The sequence below is a fragment of the Acartia tonsa genome, chromosome 2 (genome assembly GCF_053477335.1).
Source record: "Acartia tonsa isolate MP-2025a chromosome 2, ASM5347733v1, whole genome shotgun sequence".
Lineage (NCBI taxonomy): Eukaryota > Metazoa > Arthropoda > Copepoda > Calanoida > Acartiidae > Acartia > Acartia tonsa.
Window position 1 is genome coordinate 54,300,434 of NC_137261.1, and position 26,893 is coordinate 54,327,326.

Below are 26,893 nucleotides of genomic sequence, written 5' to 3' on the forward strand. Positions count from 1 at the left end.
TGAATGTTTTCGGTCTTGTTAGTGTACTTATAAGTATGTCTATACGCTTTTAGTGCTCTTTGAAGGTCATAAAAAAATGATATTCGTTATTCATATGATGTTTGGTCTAGATTAATAGATTTATAAGTAACATATTGATGTAACCTATATTATGTAAAGTGATTTTAATATATTTAAGACTAGCGGATGCACCTCTAGCAACAAGGGTTTCCCAAAAGGAAATGAAAAAGATGAAAACAGCCTACAACCATCCCAATACTAAAATATAAGTCTATTTGTATAGCTTTTTAGTTAAGTTTAATTATTATATTATCTATAGCCCCACAGGAAACAGAAAAAGTATTCTAAGATAAAATAATAAAAAATCCCTATTTCATTTTTATTATGATAGTTTTCTGAAAATGCAGTATACTTTCTTATAATAATGTTTTTTATGAATTTATTAAAACTATTTCCATTCATTATTGCGTAAAATATTGAATAACCAATTAAAAATAAATTTTTGTACATAATTTGCTAAATGTTTCATAATAGTTTCAGAAGTCTTTAAAAAAATAAGTTTAGTTTTTAAAATTCGAAATTAAATTTTAGATGATTTTAACAGAAGTATCAATTGATATTATATGGATCTAAATAAAATTATACAATTTTACAATACAATTTACTATCATACCTACTTAAAACTAGTTAAATAATTGAAGATTTTGAGTTTTTTTAAATGACATTAGTCAGTGTTTATAAAGGGATTGTGAAGTAGTCTTTAAAAAATCACTAGAACAGGCTAGCCAGTTGGGACAATGAAGATCAACAAATTAAAACATTTTAATTTAAATTCTTTGATTAGCTTTAAAAAAGGGCAAAATATCTTTGAGAAAATTTTTGGCTTTCATATCTGGAAAACAATTTGTGAATTTTGGGAATGTAAATTGATGATAAACTATTCTTGTTTTTTTTTTAAACCATGCTTTTTTAACAATTTAGCTTGCGTTATAAATTAACACTTAAATTATTGTCTGTCATGTTCTACTGATTTTTTAAACACCTACCCTATTCCCTTGAATAGTCTTTGCATTATGGCTTCAAAACCGAATACCAACTGCTGGATTAGAACTGGTTCTCAGCCATACTGAAAAATCTTGTTTAGCATCGTATAATAGACAATTATCCACGAAAAATAAAATAAATATCATGGAATTAAAACCAGCTTTGTTAGCAAGGGCCTTCTGCCAATCGGGGCTATCAAAACTGGTTAAATCTTATAATTTTTTGTTTCAATATCCGCAGAAAGCTGTATATAATACGATGCAATAAATAACTATTCTAAATTTTCACTTTATAACTATAATTATTTTGAATAAACTTTACAAGAAAAGTTTGATGCTGGCAATAATGGTGAATATTAGAAATGTGTTGAATTGTATATTTGTGGAGTTGTTGGACTGCATTGCGGCTGGCTGCTCACCTTAAAAATAAAATAAGTTTATTAGAAAATAAAAAAAGTAAAAGAATATAGGGGGCATGGGCTATATATAACTCTGCCCACAGGACAAGGACCCTGTCCCGATTCTATTGTGTTTGAAATCAGCTAATAGCGTCGGAAATATAAACACAGCCGAGTCTCTACGAAAAGAATAGAAAACAATTTGCAAATTACAAGCAGATTAAATGGGTCTTCACCACTTTGGGCAGGTTATTGTCTGAATTATATAATATATTAATATGTTCTTTAATTCTATTATCAACCCCAAAAACGATAAGCTTCCAAAGACAAAAACTTGATTTAATACTTAGGTTGGGAAAGAGGAATTAATTTAATGTTTAATGACTTCGCAATTATCTTTTTTTATTTGCTTTCAAAAGTTTTTTTTAAAAAGAATAAATAGTTATTTACTATTAACTGTAATTTTTTTTTGATAAAAATAATTTTTTTTGTTGTTGAAAAGGTCAAGAGTTGTTGAATAACAAAGATGACAACATTCTTAAAAGCGAAGCTCTGACACGGTAGGACAAACGAAACATTAACACTTGTATAGAGTCAGAACTAAACAATCAGAATATAAATGTATAAAAGTTTAAACTAAAATTGTAAGTAAAGTTGAAAATACAGGATATTGTTTGAGGACATACTGACGTTTTTAGGATAGGAATACAACCAATTTATTTACTATTTTTCATGTATTCATTAGCTTTTCAGTTTTTAATTATATTTTTTTTATTAAATCTGGTCTATACTGTTTTGTAAAAATACATTTCTTATATCAATTTTGCATTCATGTCCTCCTTATGACTATGTCTGTTTTTAGTAGCGAAGCTACTCTATTTTTAGGGTCCGTAAGGCCCTCCAACCGAAACAGTTGGCTTTTTTCTTTAATAATTAAGGCACGTTAGAATTGTCCTATCGATTTCAAAATTTGCATGGTGATTCCTGTAAGGGTTAGGTACAAGGTAGAAAGCGTAGTAACTGTATAATCGTTACCATAATATCCGTAAGTCCATTTAAAACATGTTGATTTTTAACTTTTATAAGAGCAACGTTATATATTGGATATATCAACAAAGTACAATGTTATAAGAGAAGCATCTCTTTAATCAAGTCCTAAAAATGTAAGTATGTCCATAAACATTATTCTGTATTTTAACAGTTTGTCAGCAAATTGACTTACAATTTTATTTCGTCTTTTATGATTTATATTCTAATTATTCAGTTTTGACACTCTCAAGTGTTAATGTTCTTTTATTCGATCGTTTCAGAGCTTCGCTTTTATGAATGTTGTCATCCTTGTTTTTCTCCATAAACCTATCTTGTAACTGTGGACGCATATCAGTGAGTCCACTTAATATCGAATTCCTATAAAAAAATTCTTTTGTCCACTGCTATGCGAGATTTTAAAAATTCTAACCAAATATGACAGCAGGAAGTACAGGGGCAAGTATTCTTAAAAAATATTTAAAAACACGGAATATCTTAAAATTAAAGAAAATATTTAAAGAAAATAGATTTTTCTTTAACCTAAAACTAAAAGTCTTTATCATCGAATATCTTTTCATAAGTTCGCAAAATTGCACAATTGCATAAAAACATCATGTTTAAAGACATACTAGTAATTAGACGATGAATTATAAAGATGCTTCGCTTATAAAATTGATTCTTATAGTCCGAAAAATTATTATTTTAAAAATCAGATGAATAGAATAATTTTATCATACATTTTTTTAAATGCGTATAAGATTTTTAAGGTCTATAAATCGTGCCTAACTGTTACAAGAATCATCATGCAAAGTTTGAAATCTATTTTTATCTGACGTACCGACCCTGATTGGAAAAAAGCTTTGCTTTTAAAAATATTGTTTGTATTATCTATGAATTTAGCGTTCCTTCACCCTTCAAATCATTAATTCTGACGTTTTATCTATATTTTTTTGGATAAAATCACGAAATTTAAAAACTTAAAAACAAAGAAATTCAAAAATAACAAAACTGTATCCAAAAGTAACAAGAATGATAACATCCTTAGAAAGAAAATTAGAGAAAATATTTATTAAAAGCGAAGCTTTTCTATAATTAGGGTCGGGGTTAGCTCTTTTCGTTAATTTTAACAGGTAATAATTGTCCTATCGATTTCAAACTTTGCATGATGATTCTTATAACAGTTAAGTACGACTTAGAAAGCGAAGCAACTCTATAATTGTTATTAGAAAGCTCGTACGTCCATTTAAAACAAGCTTTTTTTTACTTTTTTTGGCAACAAATTTTTGTATGTTAAAATTATTCTATTCATCTGATTTTCTTAATTCTGATTTCTAGTACAAAAAGGTACTTATTAATAATCTGTTTTTTCAGTTCTGACACTATACAAACGTTAATATTCGTTTGTCCTTCAATTTCCGAGCTTCGCTTTTATGGATGTTGTTTTCTTATTACATTTCTTAAATTGTCTACAATCCGCATTGAATACAGATTAAAAATGGACGTTCAGTGGCTTAACAATTTTGGTCATAAATTCACATGTAATAAATAAACTTGTCATAAATACTTATGTCATAAAAACATTTGTCACAGAGGTGCATTTTTCATAGAGGTACGTTTGTCATAAATTACATTTGTCATAAAAATAATTGTCATAAAGATGTGTATCATAAACATTTGTCATGAATTTATGTTTGTCATTTTTTAACATATAACTTATGACAAATATACCTTTATGTGACTGTCAAGTGTAATTTATGACAAACGTACCTTTATGACAAATATAATATGAGAATTGTACTTTTATGACAAGTGTATTTATGATAAGTACTGAGCCCAAAAATTGACGTTCAGTTATGACTATTAGGTGGACTTATTTAACTTATTTAGAGTAGATTTGCACCATCTTATGTAAGGATTACATATTGAACAGAAATTTCCCTTTTAAATAGTTACATAAACTGTTTTTCTGTAGATTAAAATTGCAACAGATTATTTTCAAAGTTCTTCTGTTACACTATGGTTATACTATTGTTAAAGGCAAATAGTATCAAAATCGTACTGTGATACCCATGTCTAAAAAGACTTTTGAAAAAACCTTTTAATAGGTGCAACATTTTAGGATTACTGTTTTCTTGGGGGTGGAAAAAAAATAATTTTTTTTTTGGTGTGTGAATGTTAAAAAGGAAATGAAATTAGCTCTCCATCTATCCACATTTCGCTTTTTAGTTTTGGTATCCATCTAATAACGCGAACTTTTTTCCATAGCATTCTTTGCAAAATTGTAAATTTCTGACGATTTTTATGTTATCCATTTGGCACATGTCATATGTGGAGGGGGGGGGGGGTGTAAGTTACACTGATTACAAAGCCCAAATTGTGTCAAAAATCATCGATGTGACGTCATAAAAATAAGGATTATCCATCTCTTTTTTAGGGGTTTTCTTTCCTACTTCTCGTCTCATCTCCCTCATATTCATGACGTCAAATGGATTATTTTTGACACAATTTGGGCTTTGTCTACACTAAAAAATCGAAAATATTATAGTAACGTTCTATTATTTGTTGGCTTAAAAACTTTGATACTTTTATTGAATTTTGATTGGTTGGTTCCAAACTAGTAAAGCCCAAACTTTTCCACCAACAAATTTGGTCTGCTGAAAGTGTATCTTTATTTATCATAATTAGGGATAGATTTAGATTTTTCTTATCATTATATTAGTTATTTCTCGCATCGTATCATAAACAGATTTCCGCGGTTATAAAGTTTACAATTATATTATCAAAACCAGTTTTCATATTCTTAGAAAACTGGAAATAATACGATGCTAAACATATTTTTTTTCGTATGGATGAGAACTGATTTTAATCTACTGGATATTAATCGGTTTTTAATGAATACAAGAATAGTTATTTCTCTTATGATTGTACATTTTTATATTAGTAGAAAGCTGGATATAATACGATGCTAAACATAGTTTTTTCGTATGGATGGGAACCGGTTTCTATCCACCGGATTCGAATGAATACGAGAAAAAATGTCTTACCATCAATGATATGAACCCTGACCGTATCCTGAGTCCCCAGTGTTGGTCTACAGGTGAAGATTCCATCGTGCTCCATGCGCGTGTTTTTCACCCTGAAAACAAGGTACTTTTAGTTTCGTTTAAACTATCATTGCTACCTGGTCATGCGTCATGTTTAAGGTTGACGCAAATTTCAGATTTTAGTTTTCGCTATTTGATTTGCTATTTTTCTCTATAAGATAAGATAAAAGCAATACTTGCAAGAGTACTTAATTCGCTAAAATATGATGATACGATCCCAAAAATGGAGAAAGCCCTTTACTGGGCAAATAGATAGCTTCGCTTAAAGTGAGAGCCAAAAAAGCACAAAAATCCTGTTATTTTTACAAGGATTAACATAAAAAAATATTAAATTGTAGAATATGTAGGTAGAAAAAATAATAATGACATTAAAATGTTTCTCTTTAGATTGTATTTGTTTTAAAGCGAATCTCCTTTATAAATGACCGTTCACGAAAAATTACCTCTAAGATATTTCATAAATTCGATATTTTGATGACTTAATATTTCGCTCTCTTACTTAGTAAACCTTAAGTTTAGCTTTAGTTTTTCAAGTCATCATCTAGAGATCCCAAGGGCATCATCCTGGCATCATCATGCTGGCAATTTGATGCAATACTCTAACGCCCACTGGTGGATATTAGGTTAAGTAACATCCATTAGACAAACAACCCTTTGATTGCACTACCTTTGTACTAACTATGCATGGTAATGAATTTCACCTGTTTATGGGCCAAGGCATTTCCCCTTCTCAAACTATTTATGTGGCGCACCTGACATAGCAGAAGTAGAAACTATTTTAACGTCCTAATTCATGACGCGGTGTCGTGATTCGAACCTATTGCCTCCCTGACAACGAGCAGATATGCTACGTGTTGAGCCGCGGTCGCGGATTACTTTTGTGTATACTCCTACTTGTTTGTTATTCATCCGCGCATCATCGCCTATAGGCCTCAAATTAAAACCCGCTAGTTGGAAAAATAATAAAATAAAGACCTCCAGCTGAATTTTAAAGTTATGATATGGCGATTTCACTGAGGCTAACACGCGGTTGATGCGCGACTGACAAGCCCTGAGATTAAACATGGTATTAAATTATTTACATCATATAGCTATCAAATATTAAGCTTTTACTTTTGGTAGGTGGTTTAATATGATGATAACATACAAAAACGATTATTATTAGGACGAAAAAAAAATATTTTAGTTATTTAGAAAAACAATTTATTTGTTATTTAGATAATCGTATTAAAGACAGATTTATTAAAACAAAACATATAAGATTAAAACTAGTTTCTTAGCCACGAAGGACCTACGATTTTTATTTTAATATTCATGGAAAATTGTCTGAAATACGTTGCTACACATGATTTTTCATATTTGAAAGATTTGTCTATAGTCAAATTTAGATAATATCTTATAAATATATTTCTACGATTTTCCTTTATATTAGTTAGTTAATCAATCTATTCAACGGGGCATATTAATTTAAGTAATGTTTTATGTAGAAAATTATGGATTCTACAATATCAGCAAAAAGTTATATTTTAAATCTTTTAAATTTAAGTAGATTTGGGATTATAATTTTTGGTAAAATCTCTTTAAATAACGTTAAAACAAAGACCTCTCTAATCCCTACTACAAGGAAGAATTGTAGCTGTCTATAGTGCCCTAGCAAAATAGGAATAAATGTCACCACTTTTGGGCTGCCTATTCTATTGACGTAATAAAATACCCTATACCCCATCTCTTTTCCAGAGGGTTTCTTTGTCCCTTCTCTTTCTCTTACCCTCTATTATGACGTCAAAAGAACACGTAAGCCAAACGCGGTGACATCTATCCACATTTTGCTAGGGCTATTAAGATAGCTACGGAAGAATTGTTTTTGAAAAAGAAGGGGAACTTAGATTAATGCTGGTTTAAGGAAAGGTAATCATTTTGTCAATGCTGATATTAATATTTGAATACTTGATGGAGGAGAAATCAAATAATTTTTCTATCCTGTAGCTTCATTTGGCACACTATTTTATAGCCATTATATAGAAAACAAGAATGGCAACATCCATAAACGCGAAGATCTAAAATGGAGGAATAAGTAAAAATTGTAGAGTGTCATAACTTAATAAGCAAAATATTAATGTATAAGTCTAAACAAAATTGTAAGTAAATTTGTATCAAAGCTTCTTAAATACAGAATAATGTTTAAGGACATACTTATATCATTTTTAGGACTAGATAGAGATGCTTCGCTTTTGACATTGTACCTTGTGGTAATAAGAATCAGTAGTCCAAAAAGAAGATGAATATGATAATCATAGCAAACAAAACTTTGTTGTCAAAAAGTAAAAAATATCCGCATGTTTAATTATACATAAGGATTTTCTGGTAACGATTATAAATTTGATACGCTTTCTGAATCGTATCCAATTGTTATAGGACTCATCATGTAACGTTTGAAAGTTCAATTCTATCCTGTTTAAGCTAACAAAAAGAGCTAGCTGTCTGCGACAGACGTACGTACGGACGGACCAATCCTAATTATAGAAACGGGGGGAAAAGGTGATCCAATCTTAAAATGAGATATTTCATAAATAGTTTGAAGTGATGTCACATAATCAGCTTACACTTAATGCTTTCAAGTTTCAAGAAATATTCGAATTTACGAAATTATAATTCTCAGAAAAAAATGTAAAAACAACATATATATAAGACAATATTCCTGTTATTTATCATTTAATAGGTTGAAATGCCCTAAAATTAGATTAATTATTAAAAAAGTCTAAAGGAAAATTCGGCACAGACGAGCACACAACTAAAGAACATCCTCTTCTTTCCATTTGCCCTTATAAAGATAAGAGGGTTAGAGGGAGGGGGATGTATTAAAAATTTGTTTGTACAAAAGTTTTCTAAAAAGCATCATACTGTATTTTTATAGGGGGGTAGGTAACCCCTTACTCATTCATGGTACACCCCCCCCCCCCCCATCCTAAATGCTAGTCAATGCAGGTTGCAAATTTGATAAATTATAAGCCTTAATTTCAGATAATTATAAATGATATTAAATGTTAGTTTGACCTTATAATAACGTTTGATTTGATATGAGTATAATCTGAAAAGAATTTCAAAAACCCATTTATTATTAAAAATAATATAATTGAAATGCCAATATGTTATTGCGTAATTGGTTGATTGAGAGTAATATTATGTATACAACAAATACACCTTATATTGCTTATATCGAGTTAAAGATTAAAAGTTAGGGCTCGGCCGCAGCACCTCACTGCATGGTTTGTAGAAGAAGCGCGGCTTTGTTGAGCCTTAAGTTGCAGCTGCCATATGACGTCATAAAAATTAGGGAGATTAGACAAAAAGTAGAAAAGAAAACAAAAAAAAGAGATAATAACTGATTTTTGAGAGACTCTGTCCCTCTCCAGTTTCAGAATAATTTAAAATAAGAAAGAAGAAGAAATGAAATATAAAATTCTAAAATATTTAATTTTGTTGAGTTTAAAAGTGTATATAGCTTTATATCTGTGCGTCAATGGGCCCCCACAGACAAAGAAAAACTATAAAACCCAGCTATACCCAAGGATTTATCAAATACTGTTGAAAAACAAATACATGAACGGGAAATTTAAATACAGACCCCTGATTAGGTAAACAACTTAATAATTAAAGGATTAAACCTGGTTTTCTTTACTTATTAAAAACAATGTTTTTTATAACAGGGCCTTTGTCTAGGAGTATCAAATATATGTTCCTTTTTAAATCTTAAACATTTAATTTTAGGCATAAGTCATATCTTAATTGAGTCAAGCGTTTTGTGAGAGGCTCGAACACATCACCTTCTCAACCCATTGTATAAAACCTTGTTTGCTAGGCGTGTAAATATTGCCTGCCATTTAGAACCCATTTACCTCGTTAAATAAGAACTTGATTAGTGTAAAAATAGCTAACATTTAACCAGCTGGGATAAAGTAATGTTTTGAAGTAGCCGTGATACTAATAATAGTTATTTCTCGCATCGTATTATAAACAGCTTTCCGTGGATATAAAATGTACAATTATAAGTTTAAAATCATTTTTTTTATCCCCGAGATGCCAAAGGCACGGGCTAAAAAACTGGTTTTAATTTTATGATTGTACATTTTTATATTCGTAGAAACCTGGATATAATTCGATGCTAGACATAGCTTTTTTTGTATTGATGAGAACCGGTTCTAACCCGCCGGTTTCGAAAGAATACGAGAAAAAAATTCAAATTTTTTTTATTAACTTTGGCTTTTCCTTAATCTATGATTCAGATTACAGACAAACAAACAAACTCATAAAGAAAGAGAAAATATAGAAATAAAACATCTTCTCTGTTTAATTCTGATTTTATATTATTTTCTGCAAGGGGACTTTATTGATACATACAGTTGCTATGTCAGGCTAGTGACCCAAATAAAAAGAGGCAATAAATTCTTGCCCCTAAAACAGGCCCAGTTCTTTATAATATACATTTAAGACATCTAAACAAAGAACAATAAAAAGGTTGGTTGATTTATATTAAAAAGTATAGGGTTATACAAAGTCTTTTATGAGTATTTGGTCATGATTTCTTTTACAACAGTCAAGAAGAACGTGGTAGACAGATAACTATACGTACAATGGAAGGGGTAAAGGGGTGTTTACTCCCCTAAAACTTTAAACCCCTTTTAACTTTAATTAAAAAATATACACTATATTGCCCCTTAATAAACACCCTCAAATAAAAAGCTTGGACTTCCATGCAGAGCATCCCCCCTTTTTTTTACCTGAGAATGGACTCGAACTTGACCCCATTGTCCTCATGAACCTGAGCTCCTTGTCCTGGTCCTGTCTGACCCATCCAGTCCAGAACTCTAAAACAATAAGAATTGTTACCAGATAAAATCTTTATTATATTGCATGGTTATCATCCTTAGACTAAAGTAACAGGATGTCTGTCTGATTGTCTGTCTGTACTTATGGATCTCGCTAAACGCAGAACCGCTATGGTTCCCTTTTCAGGGTAGCTTCTCATAGGTCCTGGGAAAGTTTATTTTGGGGGAGGGTACCACCAATATCCCATGAGAAATCGACCATAGAAAAAAAATTAAACCACCATAAAATGTTATTTACTTTATCTTTTTAAATCTAAAATCTAAAAAAATGGTTAAACGAAATCAACTCTCCCCTTCACAAGTGCCCCTAGAGGGCTCTAGGGGCGTAGCCACTAATCATAATTTCAGTAGCAGCTATAATAATTCGATAATTCTCTATGAATACGGTAACAAAATCTAGGAAACATGTCATTAAAAACAAACAAACCATAACTTAAAAGTTTATTAAACCATCAGAAACAAAGACAAATGAATCAAGTAACAGACATTTTGGATCATGGAAAGAAAACGAAGTAGCAGGTTCGTCGTATTTTCACAGTAGCTTTTGATAGGTTATTTTAGGTTAGGTTAAGTAAGTTAGATCTTAATGATTGTTCCACAGGGTTAGGAAATTGGCCCCGCAGGATTAGAGCCCTCCTCAGGGGCTAGAAATAAGTGAAAAGCTACTTTGTTTTCTTTTCATGATCCGACATAATTTATCTGCAAATCTTTTATTTTTATCTTAATTTGATCATGTACATTGGTGAAGCTTTGGTTTACCGTAGATAATTGCCCCCGTTTACGTAAATAAAATATTTGTTTCTTTAAAAATGGTTTGCCCATCAAAAGAATATGTGCATATTGTATAGTATTGTTAGTTAAGTATAGACAGTATATAATATACACTTTCCTTTCACAGTTAGGGCATGAAACACACTTCATAGTAAAATAAATATATTTAATACAAGAGTTTTTTTTTTGTAAAGAACGATTTCTTTTTTCATTTAGTGGTTGAATGAAACGTTTGGACACTCAACTTGATGAACCAACAAATCAAAAACTAATAAAATTACCTAAAGTTGTTGACCTACCGATTAAGAAAGTCATTATAAAACTTTAGGGACTAGTGTAATAAACAGCCTAATGTCCCCTCTCTCCCTGGAAATCTACAAAATTGATTTCCAACACTTAACTGTTTGAATCCTATCCGTAGACTCAGACAGATGAGCAAGCTATATTTTGATTAGCTAATACAGATTTGTTAAATAGAAAGCTCCAAAAGAAATATCCATGTACTTAAGAAATAGTTTACTTGACCGTTAATCTATCTTATTATTCTAATTTTCAAATGGTTTTATTAAATGATAAAATAGGGGGGGGGGGGGTGAGGGTATTTCAACCTAAAGGGAAATGGTTCTAGTGGGAGTGATTTTTCTCCTTACTTTTTAAAGACAATATGTATTTAAACTTATTTCTCGTATTCATTCGAATCCGGTGGATAGAAACCGGTTCTCATCCATACGAAAAAACTATGTCTAGCATCGTATTATATCCAGCTTTCTACGAATATAGAAATGTACAATCATAAGATTAAAACTAGTTTTTTTAGCCGGTGACTTCGTCACCTCGGGGCTAAAAAAACTAGTTTTAATCTCATAATTGTACATTCTATATTCGCGGAAAGCCGTTTATAATAAGATGCGAGAAATAACTATTAAATCATAAAAAAAAATAGATAATAAAATCATAAAATTTAATCAGGGGTGATAATAGCTCTAGAAAACTGTATATATATAATAGTTAATCAAATTTAGCCTTTCTGTCTGAGTTATGAATGGAGTATTGAATCCTATCTTACAAATACGAATGAACATATCATAATTGGATGCACTGCCTCAGATATTTATACAGTTAGGGAGTTGAATCCATTTTTATCGAAGCAGAAATATAATCTATGATTATGGTTTGGACCCTCTAAAACTGTAATCTACCTTTCCACTTTCCCCTCTCTTGGTGAAGATATCTTCAACGACGATACGATTTTGAAATGTAAGATTCTACTTTTCTTTCTCTTGGTGAAGATATCTTCAACGCCGATACGATTTTTGAAATGTAAGATTCCACTTTCCCCTCTCTTGGTGAAGATATCTTCAACGCCGATACGATTTTTGAAATTTAAGATTCCACTTTTCCCTCTCTTGGTGAAGATATCTTCAACAAGAGAGACAAAAGTGGAATCTTATATTTTAAAAATCGTATCGGCGTTGAAGATATCTTCACCAAGAGAGGGGAAAGTGGAAGGGTAGATTACAGTTTTAGAGGGTCCAAACCATAGTCATAGATTATATTTCTGCTTCTATAAAAATGGATTCAACTCCCTAACTGTTATATTCAGAAGCATATATTATATATGTTTTTTTTGGCAGCGCACCTGCTCTATATGCATGTACATATATTTGTCATAGACAACACGTTAAGAAATAGCAATTAATGGCTGTATACCTTACGTTTTGACATACATTTTTGTACATTTGAAATAAAATTTTCTTATATTTACAATACAAAGTAGAACGATGTCTGTCTGTCTGAAGCTTAAGATCTCAGTAACCACTGAACCGATTGGGCATTAATCTTTAGATAATATGCCTACTAGTCCTGTGATGGTTTTAAGCTATTTTTGGGGGGATGGCACACCCTAACCCCCCCCCCCCCCTAAACCCAAAAAAGAAAATACGACCCCATGCATTAAATGTATATTTTTAGTTTGGTTCAAAACCGTAAAAACTAAACTGTTGATGAATAGCTGTGCAAGCTATAGACATATTTGATCTTTTCATATCAAGACTGGATGCATATGCTTTAATATTTACCTGCTTTTCTGACTAATAATAGAATACTTTTTTTAGAAGTAAAACTACTATCAAATTCCAAATATCCGTCCGTCTCTATGTCAATTTCTGTATGGGTGTTACAAAAAGTGCAATTGTTTGGTTGTAACATCTCCTTGTCCAATTTCAAGCAGTAGAATTAAAAAGTTTACAACCTAATTAGTACATGCAACGTTATTCTAATAAAGACGTGATGGCTGCATGATGTCTTATGATAGAAATACCTAACACAACCAAGGAGGGAGAAGACATTTGGCTGTTTATTACACTAGTCCCCAAAGTTTTATAGTAACGTTATTTTATTTGTTGGTTTAGCAACTTTGGGGACTTTTATTGAATTTTTATTGGTTGTTTCATTAAGTTGAGTGTTCAAACGTTTCAACTGTAAATTGTAATTTACAGAAAGGGTAATTTTGTTATCAAACCAAAAAAGGCTAAAATAACTTGAGTGAAAAATTGAAAATTCTTGTAAATATTTTAATAAAAAAGTTTAAACAGACTTTTGTCAAGTGTTCAAGAATTTCCAAGGGTTGTTTTATTTAAACTAGGAAAATAAGCGTTTTAGGAACTATATATCATCAATGTTAATTCGTTTTTTTGAAGGCGAAGCTTTTCTATAATTTCTATAATATCTATCCGGAACGAATAGTTTTTTTTCAGACATGATAGAATTTTCCCATTTCAAACTTTAGATGATGATTCATGTAGTAGTTAGGTACGATTTCGAAAGTGGAGCAACTATATAATCGATACTAAAATGTCTGTACGTCCATTTTAAATATGTTGCTTTTTTAACTTTTTAAACAATAAATTTTAATGTGATATAATTATCGGATCGGTCTAATTTTTAGAATACTGATTCCTAGGACATCAAAGTAAATGTTTCAAGCGAAGCGTCTCTATAATCCCAAAAATGTAAGTTTGTACTTAAACATTCTCCTGTACTTGAGCGGTTTTTCTATTTCAAATTTTGTTGCGTCTTTTATACATTTATAATTTGATTATTCAGTTCTGACAATCTACAAGTTCGTTTGTCCTACCGTATTAAGAGTTTTTCTTCTATGGATGTTGCCATCCTTGTTATAATGCAGCCAAATCACTATGTTAGGATGAATTTTTCATTAATGTATTTTGGTATTAACAATTAAATTTTGATTTCACTATAATACATTTCTTTATTCTCAAACTTTTATGTAAAAAAAACCTTTGCAATCACTGTTCAATTTTCAATAAGGGCGTGTGTATTTTTAGTAGCGAAGCTACTCTATAATACACTATGTCCGTCCGTCAGTCAGTCAGTCTGTCCGTCCGTCAGTCAGTCCGTAACGCTATGGGGGAAACGTGATTTTCTCGGCTCCTATTTAAGATAGACAGCTGAAATTTTTAGTGAAGATTCCTATGACATATGCCCATCTAATATATACATTGTTTTGTCCGTCAGTCTATCAATTGGGGTGCTAGATCGATTCCTAGATTTTTACGTTTTTGTAATTTTCTCGATTCCTGATCAAGATAAATGGCTGGAATTTTCAGGTATTGAATAAATTTAGATTTCACATATTCTGATAAAGTTTTGTTTAGATGCCCTTATTGGTTGGGGTGCTAGATCGATTCCTAGATTTTTAAGTTTTCATGATTTTGTAAATCCCTATACAAGTTAGACAGTTGAAATTTTCAGGGATTGAATAAGTTTACATTTTGCATATTTCCATTAATTTTTATTAAGATACCTTTATTGGTTAGGGTGCTAGATCGAATCCTAGTTTTTCAAGTTTTTGTGATTTTCTCAACTCCTGTTCAAGATAAACGGTTGGATTTTTTAGTAATTAATTCAGTCAACATTCTTCATATTTTGACCAAGTTTTTTAAACACTTACTATTTTTTGGGGTGCTAAATCGAATTTAGATTTTAACGTTTTTCTTATTAGCTTAAGGCTTCAAAAGACCATTATACAATATACATTTTTAAAAGGTTTCGTGATTTTTATAATTGAAGTTTTTTATTACATAATCTATATGTCATTTCCTGTTGTATATTTATAATTGTTGAGCTTCGCTACTTATGGATGTTGTCATCCTTGTTTTTATTTGTAGGGATCCACGCAATCCACATTAAAATTATTCATTTTACTTTTATTAGATTATTACCTAAATAGAATTGTACACAAATAAAAAAAAAACACTTAGACCAAAAGGTTTTCTTTGACTTCTGATAACTATTCATTTTTTTTTCTTAATAATTTTTATATTGTCTTTACTTCCTAGATGTTGGGTGGGTGGATCTCCCCCCCCCCCCCCCCCCGATAACGACACTGGTTTCAGTTTGCACTTGAAGTCTGAATATTGTCAAGTGGAGAGAACTTTTAAAGCAAAATTTCAAGGCTGATTTCACAATTTTAAGACTCACGGATTGGGAAGCAGTTTTACCACAAAAAAACAATCATTAACAAATATTATTTATTATGACTTTTTTTATATTGGAAAGCTAAATTTAGTTTCACAATTAGAAACCAAAGTTAAAACAAGCTGTCATGTAATAAGGGGATTTTAATTTTAAAACTTTTGGCCATAGTGTCTCGGCAAATATGACGTCATTTTGAGTAGTTTAGCAGAACGTTTTTTCCACTTTTAACAAGGCTTTATTACCAGCTTCAAATTAAAATTTTAACTTTTATTTTTTTTTAATTCTTTATTTTGTCTTTTGAAATAATAGATTCCTTTCTCTGGATTTGTTGAGTAAATACAATAGAGCTACAGAATAAAAAGCTATTTCAAGCAATAACAAGGATGACAACATCCATAAAAGCGAAGCACTGAAACGGTAGGACAAACGGACATTAACACTTGTCAGAACTGAATAATCATAATATATAAATGGATAAGAGTCAATTATATTACATTATAAGATTACATTATACTTTGTTGTCCCAGGAATCAATATATCAAAAATCAGATCAATCGGATGATTAGATCACATAAAAATTTGCTGTGAAAAAAAAAGTAAAAAAATCAACATGTTTAAAATGGACGTACGTACATTTAGGTGATGATTATAGAGTTGCTACGCTTTCTAAATCGTACCTAACTATTAAAGGAATCACCATGCAAAATTTTAAATGGATAGGACAATTCTAACATTCCTAAATTAACGAAAAAGCTATCCGTCACGGACGTACGTACGGACGGACCAACCCTAATTATAGAAAAGCTTCGCTTTTAAAAATAATAAAATACATGTTGTCTAGTAATGATTATATTGCAAAAATGGGGTATAGTCCTTTCCATGACATCGCTCCATATGGGGCGATGATTTTAATTGATCGCCTCTTATGACAAGGGGCGATGTATTGGCTCCTTGAAAGGAGCGATTTAATAGCCCCTTATAACAAGAGGCGATGTTATGACTCCTTGAAAGGAGCGATTTGATAGCCCCTTGCCCTAAGAGGCGATTAAATGATCCTTTATCGCTTCATAATCGCTCCTTCTAAAGAGGTAATGATATGTCCTCTTATCCCAAGGGGCTATTTAATAAAATATCGCCTCTTCATGGCCCCTTCACGATTTTATATATATATCTGAGTTCCTTGATGGCCCCTACATCGCTCCTTCATCTCTCCTTCTTGAAATTTATATTACATTGTACTTACTTTGATGGCCCCTACATCGCTCCTCCATCGCCCCTTCATCGCTCCTACATCGCTCCTTCATCTCTCCATCTTGAAATTTATACTACATTGTACTTTGATGGCCCCTACATCGCTCCTCCATCGCCCCTTCATCGCTCCTACATCGCTCCTTCATCTCTCCTTCTTGAAATTTTTATTACATGGTACTTTGATGGCCCCTACATCGCTCCTCCATCGCTCCTCCATCGCCCCTTCATCGCTCCTACATCGCTCCTTCATCTCTCCTTCATCTCTCCTTCTTGAAATTTACATTACATTGTACTTTGATGGCCCCTACATCGCTCCTCCATCGCCCCTTCATCGCTCCTCCATCGCCCCTACATCGCTCCTTCATCTCTCCTTCTTGAAATTTACATTACATTGTACTTTGATGGCCCCTACATCGCTCCTCCATTGCCCCTTCATCGCTCCTCCATCGCCCCTACATCGCTCCTCCATCGCCCCGTACATCGCTCCTTCATCGCCCCTTCATCGCTCCTACATCGCTCCTTCATCTCTCCTTCTTGAAATTTATATTACATTGTACTTTGATGGCCCCTACATCGCTCCTCCATCGCCCCTTCATCGCTCCTACATCGCCCCTACATCGCTCCTTCATCTCTCCTTCTTGAAATTTATATTACATTGTACTTTGATGACCCCTACATCGCTCCTCCATCGCCCCTACATCGCTCCTACATCGCCCCTACATCGCTCCTTCATCTCTCCTTCTTGAAATTTATATTACATTGTACTTACTTTGATGGCCCCTACATCGCTCCTCCATCGCCCCTTCATCGCTCCTACATCGCCCCTACATCGCTCCTCCATCGCCCCTTCATCGCTCCTACATCGCCCCTACATCACTCCTCCATCGCCCCTTCATCGCTCCTACATCGCCCCTACATCGCTCCTTCATCTCTCCTTCTTGAAATTTATATTACATTGTACTTTGATGACCCCTACATCGCTCCTCCATCGCCCCTACATCGCTCCTACATCGCCCCTACATCGCCCCTACATCGCTCCTTCATCTCTCCTTCTTGAAATTTATATTACATTGTACTTACTTTGATGGCCCCTACATCGCTCCTCCATCGCCCCTTCATCGCTCCTACATCGCCCCTACATCGCTCCTTCATCTCTCCTTCTCCAAATTTATATTACATTGTACTTTTATGGCCCCTACATCCCCTACATCGCTCCTCCATCACCCCTTCATTGCTCCTCCATCGCCCCTTCATCGCTCCTACATCGCCCCTTCATCGCTCCTCCATCGCCCCTACATCGCTCCTACATCGCCCCTACATCGCTCCTTCATCTCTCCTTCTTGAAATTTATATTACATTGTACTTACTTTGATGGCCCCTACATCGCTCCTCCGTCGCCCCTTCATCGCTCCTACATCGCCCCTACATCGCTCCTCCATCGCCCCTTCATCGCTCCTACATCGCCCCTACATCGCTCCTCCATCGCCCCTTCATCGCTCCTACATCGCCCCTACATCGCTCCTTCATCTCTCCTTCTTGAAATTTATATTACATTGTACTTTGATGACCCCTACATCGCTCCTCCATCGCCCCTACATCGCTCCTACATCGCCCCTACATCGCCCCTACATCGCTCCTTCATCTCTCCTTCTTGAAATTTATATTACATTGTACTTACTTTGATGGCCCCTACATCGCTCCTCCATCGCCCCTTCATCGCTCCTACATCGCCCCTACATCGCTCCTTCATCTCTCCTTCTTGAAATTTATATTACATTGTACTTTGATGGCCCCTACATCGCTCCTCCATCGCCCCTTCATCGCTCCTCCATCGCCCCTACATCGCTCCTTCATCTCTCCTTCTTGAAATTTATATTACATTGTACTTTGATGACCCCTACATCGCTCCTCCATCGCCCCTACATCGCTCCTCCATCGCTCCTCCATCGCCCCTTCATCGCTCCTTCTCCAAATTTATATTACATTGTACTTTTATGGCCCCTACATCCCCTACATCGCTCCTCCATCACCCCTTCATTGCTCCTCCATCGCCCCTTCATCGCTCCTACATCGCCCCTTCATCGCTCCTACATCGCCCCTACATCGCTCCTTCATCTCTCCTTCTTATAATTTATATTACATTGTACTTACTTTGATGGCCCCTACATCGCTCCTCCATCGCCCCTACATCGCTCCTACATCGCCCCTACATCGCCCCTACATCGCTCCTTCATCTCTCCTTCTTGAAATTTATATTACATTGTACTTTGATGGCCCCTACATCGCTCCTCCATTGCCCCTTCATCGCTCCTACATCGCCCCTACATCGCTCCTTCATCTCTCCTTCTTGAAATTTATATTACATTGTACTTACTTTGATGGCCCCTACATCACTCCTCCATCGCCCCTTCATCGCTCCTACATCGCCCCTACATCGCTCCTCCATCGCCCCTTCATTGCTCCTACATCGCCCCTACATCGCTCCTCCATCGCCCCTACATCGCTCCTCCATCGCCCCTACATCGCTCCTCCATCGCCCCTACATCGCTCCTACATCGCCCCTATATCGCTCCTACATCGCCCCTACATCGCTCCTTCATCTCTCCTTCTTGAAATTTATATTACATTGTACTTTGATGGCCCCTACATCGCTCCTCCATTGCCCCTACATCGCTCCTACATCGCTCCTCCATCGCCCCTTCATAGCTCGATGAAGGAGCGATGTAGGGGCCATCAAAGTACAATGTAATATAAATTTCAAGAAGGAGAGATGAAGGAAAAATGTAGGGGCGATGAAGGAGCGATGAAGGGGCGATGGAGGAGCGATGTAGGGGCCATCAAAGTACAATGTAATATAAATTTCAAGAAGGAGAGATGAAGGAGCGATGTAGGGGCGATGGAGGAGCGATGTAGGGGCCATCAAAGTATGTACAATGTAATATAAATTTCAAGAAGGAGAGATGAAGGAGCGATGGAGGAGCGATGTAGGGGCCATCAAAGTACAATGTAATATAAATTTCAAGAAGGAGAGATGAAGGAGCGATGTAGGAGCGATGTAGGGGCGATGGAGGAGCGATGTAGGGGCCATCAAAGTAAGTACAATGTAATATAAATTTCAAGAAGGAGAGATGAAGGAGCGATGGAGGAGCGATGTAGGGGCCATCAAAGTAAGTACAATGTAATATAAATTTCAAGAAGGAGAGATGAAGGAGCGATGTAGGGGCGATATAGGAGCGATATAGGGGCGATGGAGGAGCGATGTAGGGGCGATGGAGGAGCGATGTAGGGGCGATGGAGGAGCGATGTAGGGGCCATCAAAGTAAGTACAATGCAATATAAATTTCAAGAAGGAGAGATGAAGGAGCGATGTAGGGGCGATGTAGGAGCAATATAGGGGCGATGGAGGAGCGATGTAGGGGCGATGGAGGAGCGATGTAGGGGCGATGGAGGAGCGATGTAGGGGCGATGGAGGAGCGATGTAGGGGCGATGGAGGAGCGATGTAGGGGCCATCAAAGTAAGTACAATGTAATATAAATTTCAAGAAGGAGAGATGAAGGAGCGATGTAGGGGCGATGTAGGAGCGATATAGGGGCGATGGAGGAGCGATGTAGGGGCAATGGAGGAGCGATGTAGGGGCGATGGAGGAGCGATGTAGGGGCGATGGAGGAGCGATGTAGGGGCGATATAGGAGCGATAAAGGGGCGATGTAGGGGCATTGTAGGAGCGATGAAGGGGCGATGGAGGAGCGATGTAGGGGCCATCAAAGTACAATGTAATATAAATTTCAAGAAGGAGAGATGAAGGAGCGATGTAGGGGCGATATAGGAGCGATATAGGGGCGATGTAGGGGCATTGTAGGAGCGATGAAGGGGCGATGGAGGAGCGATGTAGGGGCCATCAAAGTACAATGTAATATAAATTTCAAGAAGGAGAGATGAAGGAGCGATGTAGGGGCGATGTAGGAGCGATGGAGGAGCGATGGAGGAGCGATGTAGGGGCGATGTAGGAGCGATGAAGGGGCGATGGAGGAGCGATGTAGGGGCGATGGAGGAGCGATGTAGGGGCCATCAAAGTAAGTACAATGTAATATAAATTTCAAGAAGGAGAGATGAAGGAGCGATTTAGGGGCGATATAGGAGCGATATAGGGGCGATGTAGGGGCGTTGTAGGAGCGATGAAGGGGCGATGGAGGAGCGATGTAGGGGCCATCAAAGTACAATGTAATATAAATTTCAAGAAGGAGAGATGAAGGAGCGATGTAGGGGCGATGTAGGAGCGATGGAGGAGCGATGTAGGGGCGATGGAGGAGCAATGAAGGGGCGATGGAGGAGCGATGTAGGGGCCATCAAAGTAAGTACAATGTAATATAAATTTCAAGAAGGAAAGATGAAGGAGCGATGTAGGGGCGATGTAGGAGCGATATAGGGGCAATGGAGGAGCGATGTAGGGGCCATCAAAGTAAGTACAATGTAATATAAATTTCAAGAAGGAGAGATGAAGGAGCGATGTAGGGGCGATGTAGGAGCGATATAGGAGCGATGTAGGGGCGATGGAGGAGCGATGTAAGGGGATGGAGGAGCGATGTAGGGGCCATGGAGGAGCGATGTAGGGGCGATGGAGGAGCAATGTAGGGGCGATGGAGGAGCGATGAAGGGGCGATGGAGGAGCGATGTAAGGGCCATCAAAGTAAGTACAATGTAATATAAATTTCAAGAAGGAGAGATGAAGGAGCGATGTAGGGGCCATGGAGGAGCGATGTAGGGGCGATGGAGGAGCGATGTAGGGGCCATCAAAGTACAATGTAATATAAATATCAAGAAGGAGAGATGAAGGAGCGATGTAAGGGGATGGAGGAGCGATGTAGGGGCCATGGAGGAGCGATGTAGGGGCCATGGAGGAGCGATGTAGGGGCGATGGAGGAGCGATGTAGGGGCCATCAAAGTACAATGTAATATAAATATCAAGAAGGAGAGATGAAGGAGCGATGTAAGGGGATGGAGGAGCGATGTAGGGGCCATGGAGGAGCGATGTAGGGGCGATGGAGGAGCGATGTAGGGGCGATGGAGGAGCGATGCAGGGGCGATGGAGGAGCGATGTAAGGGCCATCAAAGTAAGTACAATGTAATATAAATTTCAAGAAGGAGAGATGAAGGAGCGATGTAGGGGCCATGGAGGAGCGATGTAGGGGCGATGGAGGAGCGATGTAGGGGCCATCAAAGTACAATGTAATATAAATATCAAGAAGGAGAGATGAAGGAGCGATGTAGGGGCGATGTAGGAGCGATGAAGGGGCGATGGAGGAGCGATGTAGGGGCCATCAAAGTACAATGTAATATAAATTTCAAGAAGGAGAGATGAAGGAGCGATGTAGGGGCGATGTAGGAGCGATGAAGGGGCCATGGAGGAGCGATGTAGGGGCCATCAAAGTACAATGTAATATAAATTTCAAGAAGGAGAGATGAAGGAGCGATGTAGGGGCGATGGAGGAGCGATGAAGGGGCGATGGAGGAGCGATGTAGGGGCCATCAAAGTACAATGTAATATAAATTTCAAGAAGGAGAGATGCGATGTAGGGGCGATGTAGGAGCGATGAAGGGGCCATGGAGGAGCGATGTAGGGGCCATCAAAGTACAATGTAATATAAATTTCAAGAAGGAGAGATGAAGGAGCGATGTAGGGGCGATGGAGGAGCGATGAAGGGGCGATGGAGGAGCGATGTAGGGGCCATCAAAGTACAATGTAATATAAATTTCAAGAAGAAGAGATGAAGGAGCGATGTAGGGGCGATGTATGAGCGATGTAGGGGCGATGGAGGAGCGATGTAGGGGCCATCAAAGTACAATGTAATATAAAATTCAAGAATTAGAGATGAAGGAGCGATGTAGGGGCGATGTAGGGGCCATCAAAGTACAATTTAATATAAATTTCAAGAAGGAGAGATGAAGGAGCGATGTAGGGGCGATGAAGGAGCGATGAAGGGGCACTGGAGGTAAAGGACTATGGAGGGGCGATGGAGAGGCTATGAAGGAGCCATCATGGGGCTATAGTATAGCCTCTTATCATAAGAGGCGATATTAACGCCCCTTCAAAGGAGCTATTAAGAGGCCATGAAGGAGCTATAGCATAGCCTCTTATCATAAGAGGCGATATGAACGCTCCTTAAAAGGGGCTATCACATCGCTCCATATGATAAGAGGCTATGCTATAGCTCCTTGAAGGAGCTATAGAAAATCATCGCCCCATATGGAGCGATGTCATGGAAAGGACTATACCCAAAAAATGTCCCAAAAAGCCAAATTTTCTTGCAGTAAAATATTTATTAATGTAAGCTGTAATCTTCTTTTAAAAAAAGAAATAGATGTCTATTTATATTACTCTAACATACACACACTTCCAAAACTCACACACGCACACAAAGTAACATGTTAACGGCATAAAATTCAATTTACATAGCAAAATATGCTTTTGCAAATTTATTATTTCTTTTCTTATACAAATCAAACAATCAAAATTCAAAATTCGATGATGATCTAGCTAAAAGATGCTAATTCCCTATGCTAATGAAATAGTAGATCCTATAAATTGAAACTTTTGGACCATTAAGAAGCTTATTTGATAATTACAGGAATAGATATGGCCATATGTAATGTTTATAAAAACGTTTAATATCCTAATTATTTACATAATTCTACAATTCTAATATTTGTATTATACTTTTGTTTGAAATGAAGTTTAATTATGAAATATAATGGCAAAATCAAATGTAACGAGGATGAAAACATCCATTACAGAAAAAGAGCTCCGTCTGTGTGTGTGTATTTGTCTATCCGAAGGATCTCTGTAACTGTGAACCGATATGGATCTCCTTTACAGTGTCCTGAGAAGGTATATAACTATTTTTGGATAGGGTACTACCCCCTCCCAAGATAAATACCCCACAAAAATTAACCTACACACATAAAAATCTTTAAACTTTTTCTGTAAAAAACTACAAATGAAAGTAAGGGGATAGCTTAAATCCTGAAGGGCCAAGAGAGGCTTCTAGGGGCGTAGAAGCTAGTATAAAAAAAATAGGTTTATATCGAAATTATTATACATAAAACAAAATAATCTTCTATAAAAATTAAAATGAAAATTGATGTAAGAAACCCTTTTGATATAAACATATATATAAGATGTAGGGAGAAAGTCACTCAAAAATCAGCCAGGTGACGTCATAAAAATAAGGGAGATGAGAGGAGAAGTGGTAAAGAAAACCTTTAAAAAAGAAATGGATAATCCCTTAATTTTATAACGTCACGTTGATAATTTTTGAGTCACTTTCTCTTAAACTGTTTTTAACCTATTTTTGAATGGGGGGTCAAAATATACTAGGACACCTATAGGATCAGACTGCAGAGCCCAAATTTGAATTAAGTCCCCAGTAAACTTTTTTGGGGGGATTTAAAAATTAATTTTTAGTGTTGCTGTAATCATTTTGACCGAAGCAAAAGCTTTTTTTTACTTCGGGTAATATTGTGGCTTACAGAACATTTTTATATAATTCACTTTATATTGATACAATAAAAAAACATTACTCTGTTCATTGGAAATAATTTTTTTCCCCAAAACAATTAATTTCATTGAAAAATCTAACATTTACAATAAAACAAATAATTCTGAAATCTAACCAATAAGAAGCCTTGTTTTATATAATTCTTTACAATTCAAAAAAAGAGTGTTTTCACAAAGTGACTTATTTCCAATGTAGTTAAATATTTTTCATTTAAATAAAATGAAAAGAATGAAAACCGTACACATAAAAGATACATACTTTTAAAAATTATTTTAAAAGATAAGTTTGAATAATCTTATTTAATAACACATTTGTATATGTGACAAAAATAAATTTGTTGTATTGCATAAACATTTGTTGTCATTTAACCCTTTACAGCCATTTTTTATGTTTTTAAAATAAGTGAGAGAACACAAACATGTTAATGTTAATTCGTTAGTATATATTATAAAGAATTAACTTTTTAGTGAATTTTTATAGTAAAATCATAAGGCCTAATTTTACTCTATACCAGAATACAATATTTATGAAGCAAAACACTCTAAAAGCTACGAATTTTACCCAAATAAAAAAAAGACCTTTTGCTCGGATCAAATTGATCACGGCAACAGTAAAAATTAATATTTAAATCCCCTTAAAAAAGTTTATTGGGGACTTAATTCAAATTTAGGCTCTGCAGTCTCATTCTACTGGTGTCATAGCATATTTTTTATATACGTTTTAAAAATAGGTTAAAAACAGTTTAATACATATAAAATGAAAATCACAATATGAACAATTTTTTTCAGCCATCAAATTGTGCTGTAATGCCCTATATTTGCAAAGACCTTACGTTAACCGACAGTTTTAGAAAAGCCTCGCTGTTGGGAGCAAAATTAAATATAATAACAAAATGGCATTTGCATACAACTAAAAGAGTAATTTGTGTACTTTTCAAGGACAGGGACATAATTGTTAAAAGCGAAGCTTTTCTATATTTATGGTCGGTCCGTCCGTCCTTCCTTAACAGATAGCTTATTTCGTTAATCTAGGCACGTTAAAGTTATCCTATCGATTTCAAACTTCGAATGATGATTCCTGTAGTAGTTAGGTACGATTTAGAAAGCGTAGCAACTCTATAATCGTCGTATCTTCACAGTAGTCTTTGCTATTTTATTTTAGGTTATATTTGGTTAGGCAAATGTTATTGTTGCCCTGCAGGTTTAGAGCCCTCTGCAGGGAACAGAAATAAAAGAAAAGCTATTGTGAAAATACGATAAAATCCGCTACTTTGTTTTCTTTCCTTGGTCATATTATTTTAGAATCAATGTCCATCACACTGATATATCATAGCATGACATAATTATTTTCAGTATTATAAACATTTAGGTAAAATTTGTGTTTGATGCAAAAAAGTTAGAAAATACTTGCATAAAAAATACTTTTTTATAAAACATTTGAAAACGTTTTATTTGAGATTGCGATATATAAAAAAAACACCTCATCGACTACAAAACAACACGAAACTAAGAACGCTAATGCTCTTGGTAAGGCAAAAACTAATATAGAATGACAAAACTAAACAAGGATGACAACATCCATATAGGCGAAGCTTCGAAAAGGTAAGACAAACAAACATTCACACTGAACTCTGAAGCCTAAACAAAATTGTAAGTAAATTTGTTGAAAAACTAATAAAATATAGGATAACGTTTAAGGGCATATTTACAATTTTTAAACTTGATTATATAGATGCTTTGCTTATGACATTGTACTTTGTTATCATAGGAATAAGTATTTCAAAAATCAGATCAATTGGATTATTATACACATAAAAATTTATTTTAATAAAAGTTATAGATCATCTTGTTTAAAATGGACGTACGGACTTTCTGGTAAAGTTGCTACGCTTTCTAAATACAACAGGAATCACCAGGCAAAGTTTAAAATCGATAGGACAATTCTAACAATGAAACGGGCTGTTTCCCTTTTAAAAACGCATATTGAGCCTGCATTGTATCTTTCTATTATATTTCCTAAAACAAGATCCACCTAGATTTTAAAGCAAATAGTTTTAAATTGAATTTTGATTATTTTCACCAAAAATTATTAAATTCTCGAATTTACATAAATGTACAAGTTGTGTCTGAATAAAGTCTAAAAATAAATTGTATTTTTACCAACAAAAATAAGATCAAAAGGCTAGAAATCAACCTTATTCGACATTCACTCAAAGCCCCAAAAATAATGGACTTAAAAGTGTGTTAAACTGTATATAAGACATTTGCGAATATATTGGTACCATTAATTTGCCTCTGAGATAAAAAAAAGTATGTTTTTTTGATATTTTTCTCTTGCAACAAATCAAATTTCAAA

General features: G+C 35.0%; 1 protein-coding gene across 1 annotated transcript in view; it reads right to left on the bottom strand.

Annotated features, from left to right (window-relative positions):
* Positions 1 to 371: 371 nt before the first annotated feature.
* Positions 372 to 26,893, bottom strand: part of LOC145312181 (zwei Ig domain protein zig-8-like) — a 128,060-nt gene continuing 101,538 nt past the window's right edge. Inside the window, exons 7-9 of the mRNA XM_080151369.1 lie at positions 10,353 to 10,439; positions 5,515 to 5,606; positions 372 to 1,462 (exon numbers count right to left, since the gene is read on the bottom strand). Of these exons, the coding sequence (XP_080007495.1) occupies positions 1,362 to 1,462; positions 5,515 to 5,606; positions 10,353 to 10,439 (280 nt within the window). The 3' untranslated portion in view covers positions 372 to 1,361. The remainder of the gene's footprint in view (positions 1,463 to 5,514; positions 5,607 to 10,352; positions 10,440 to 26,893) is intronic.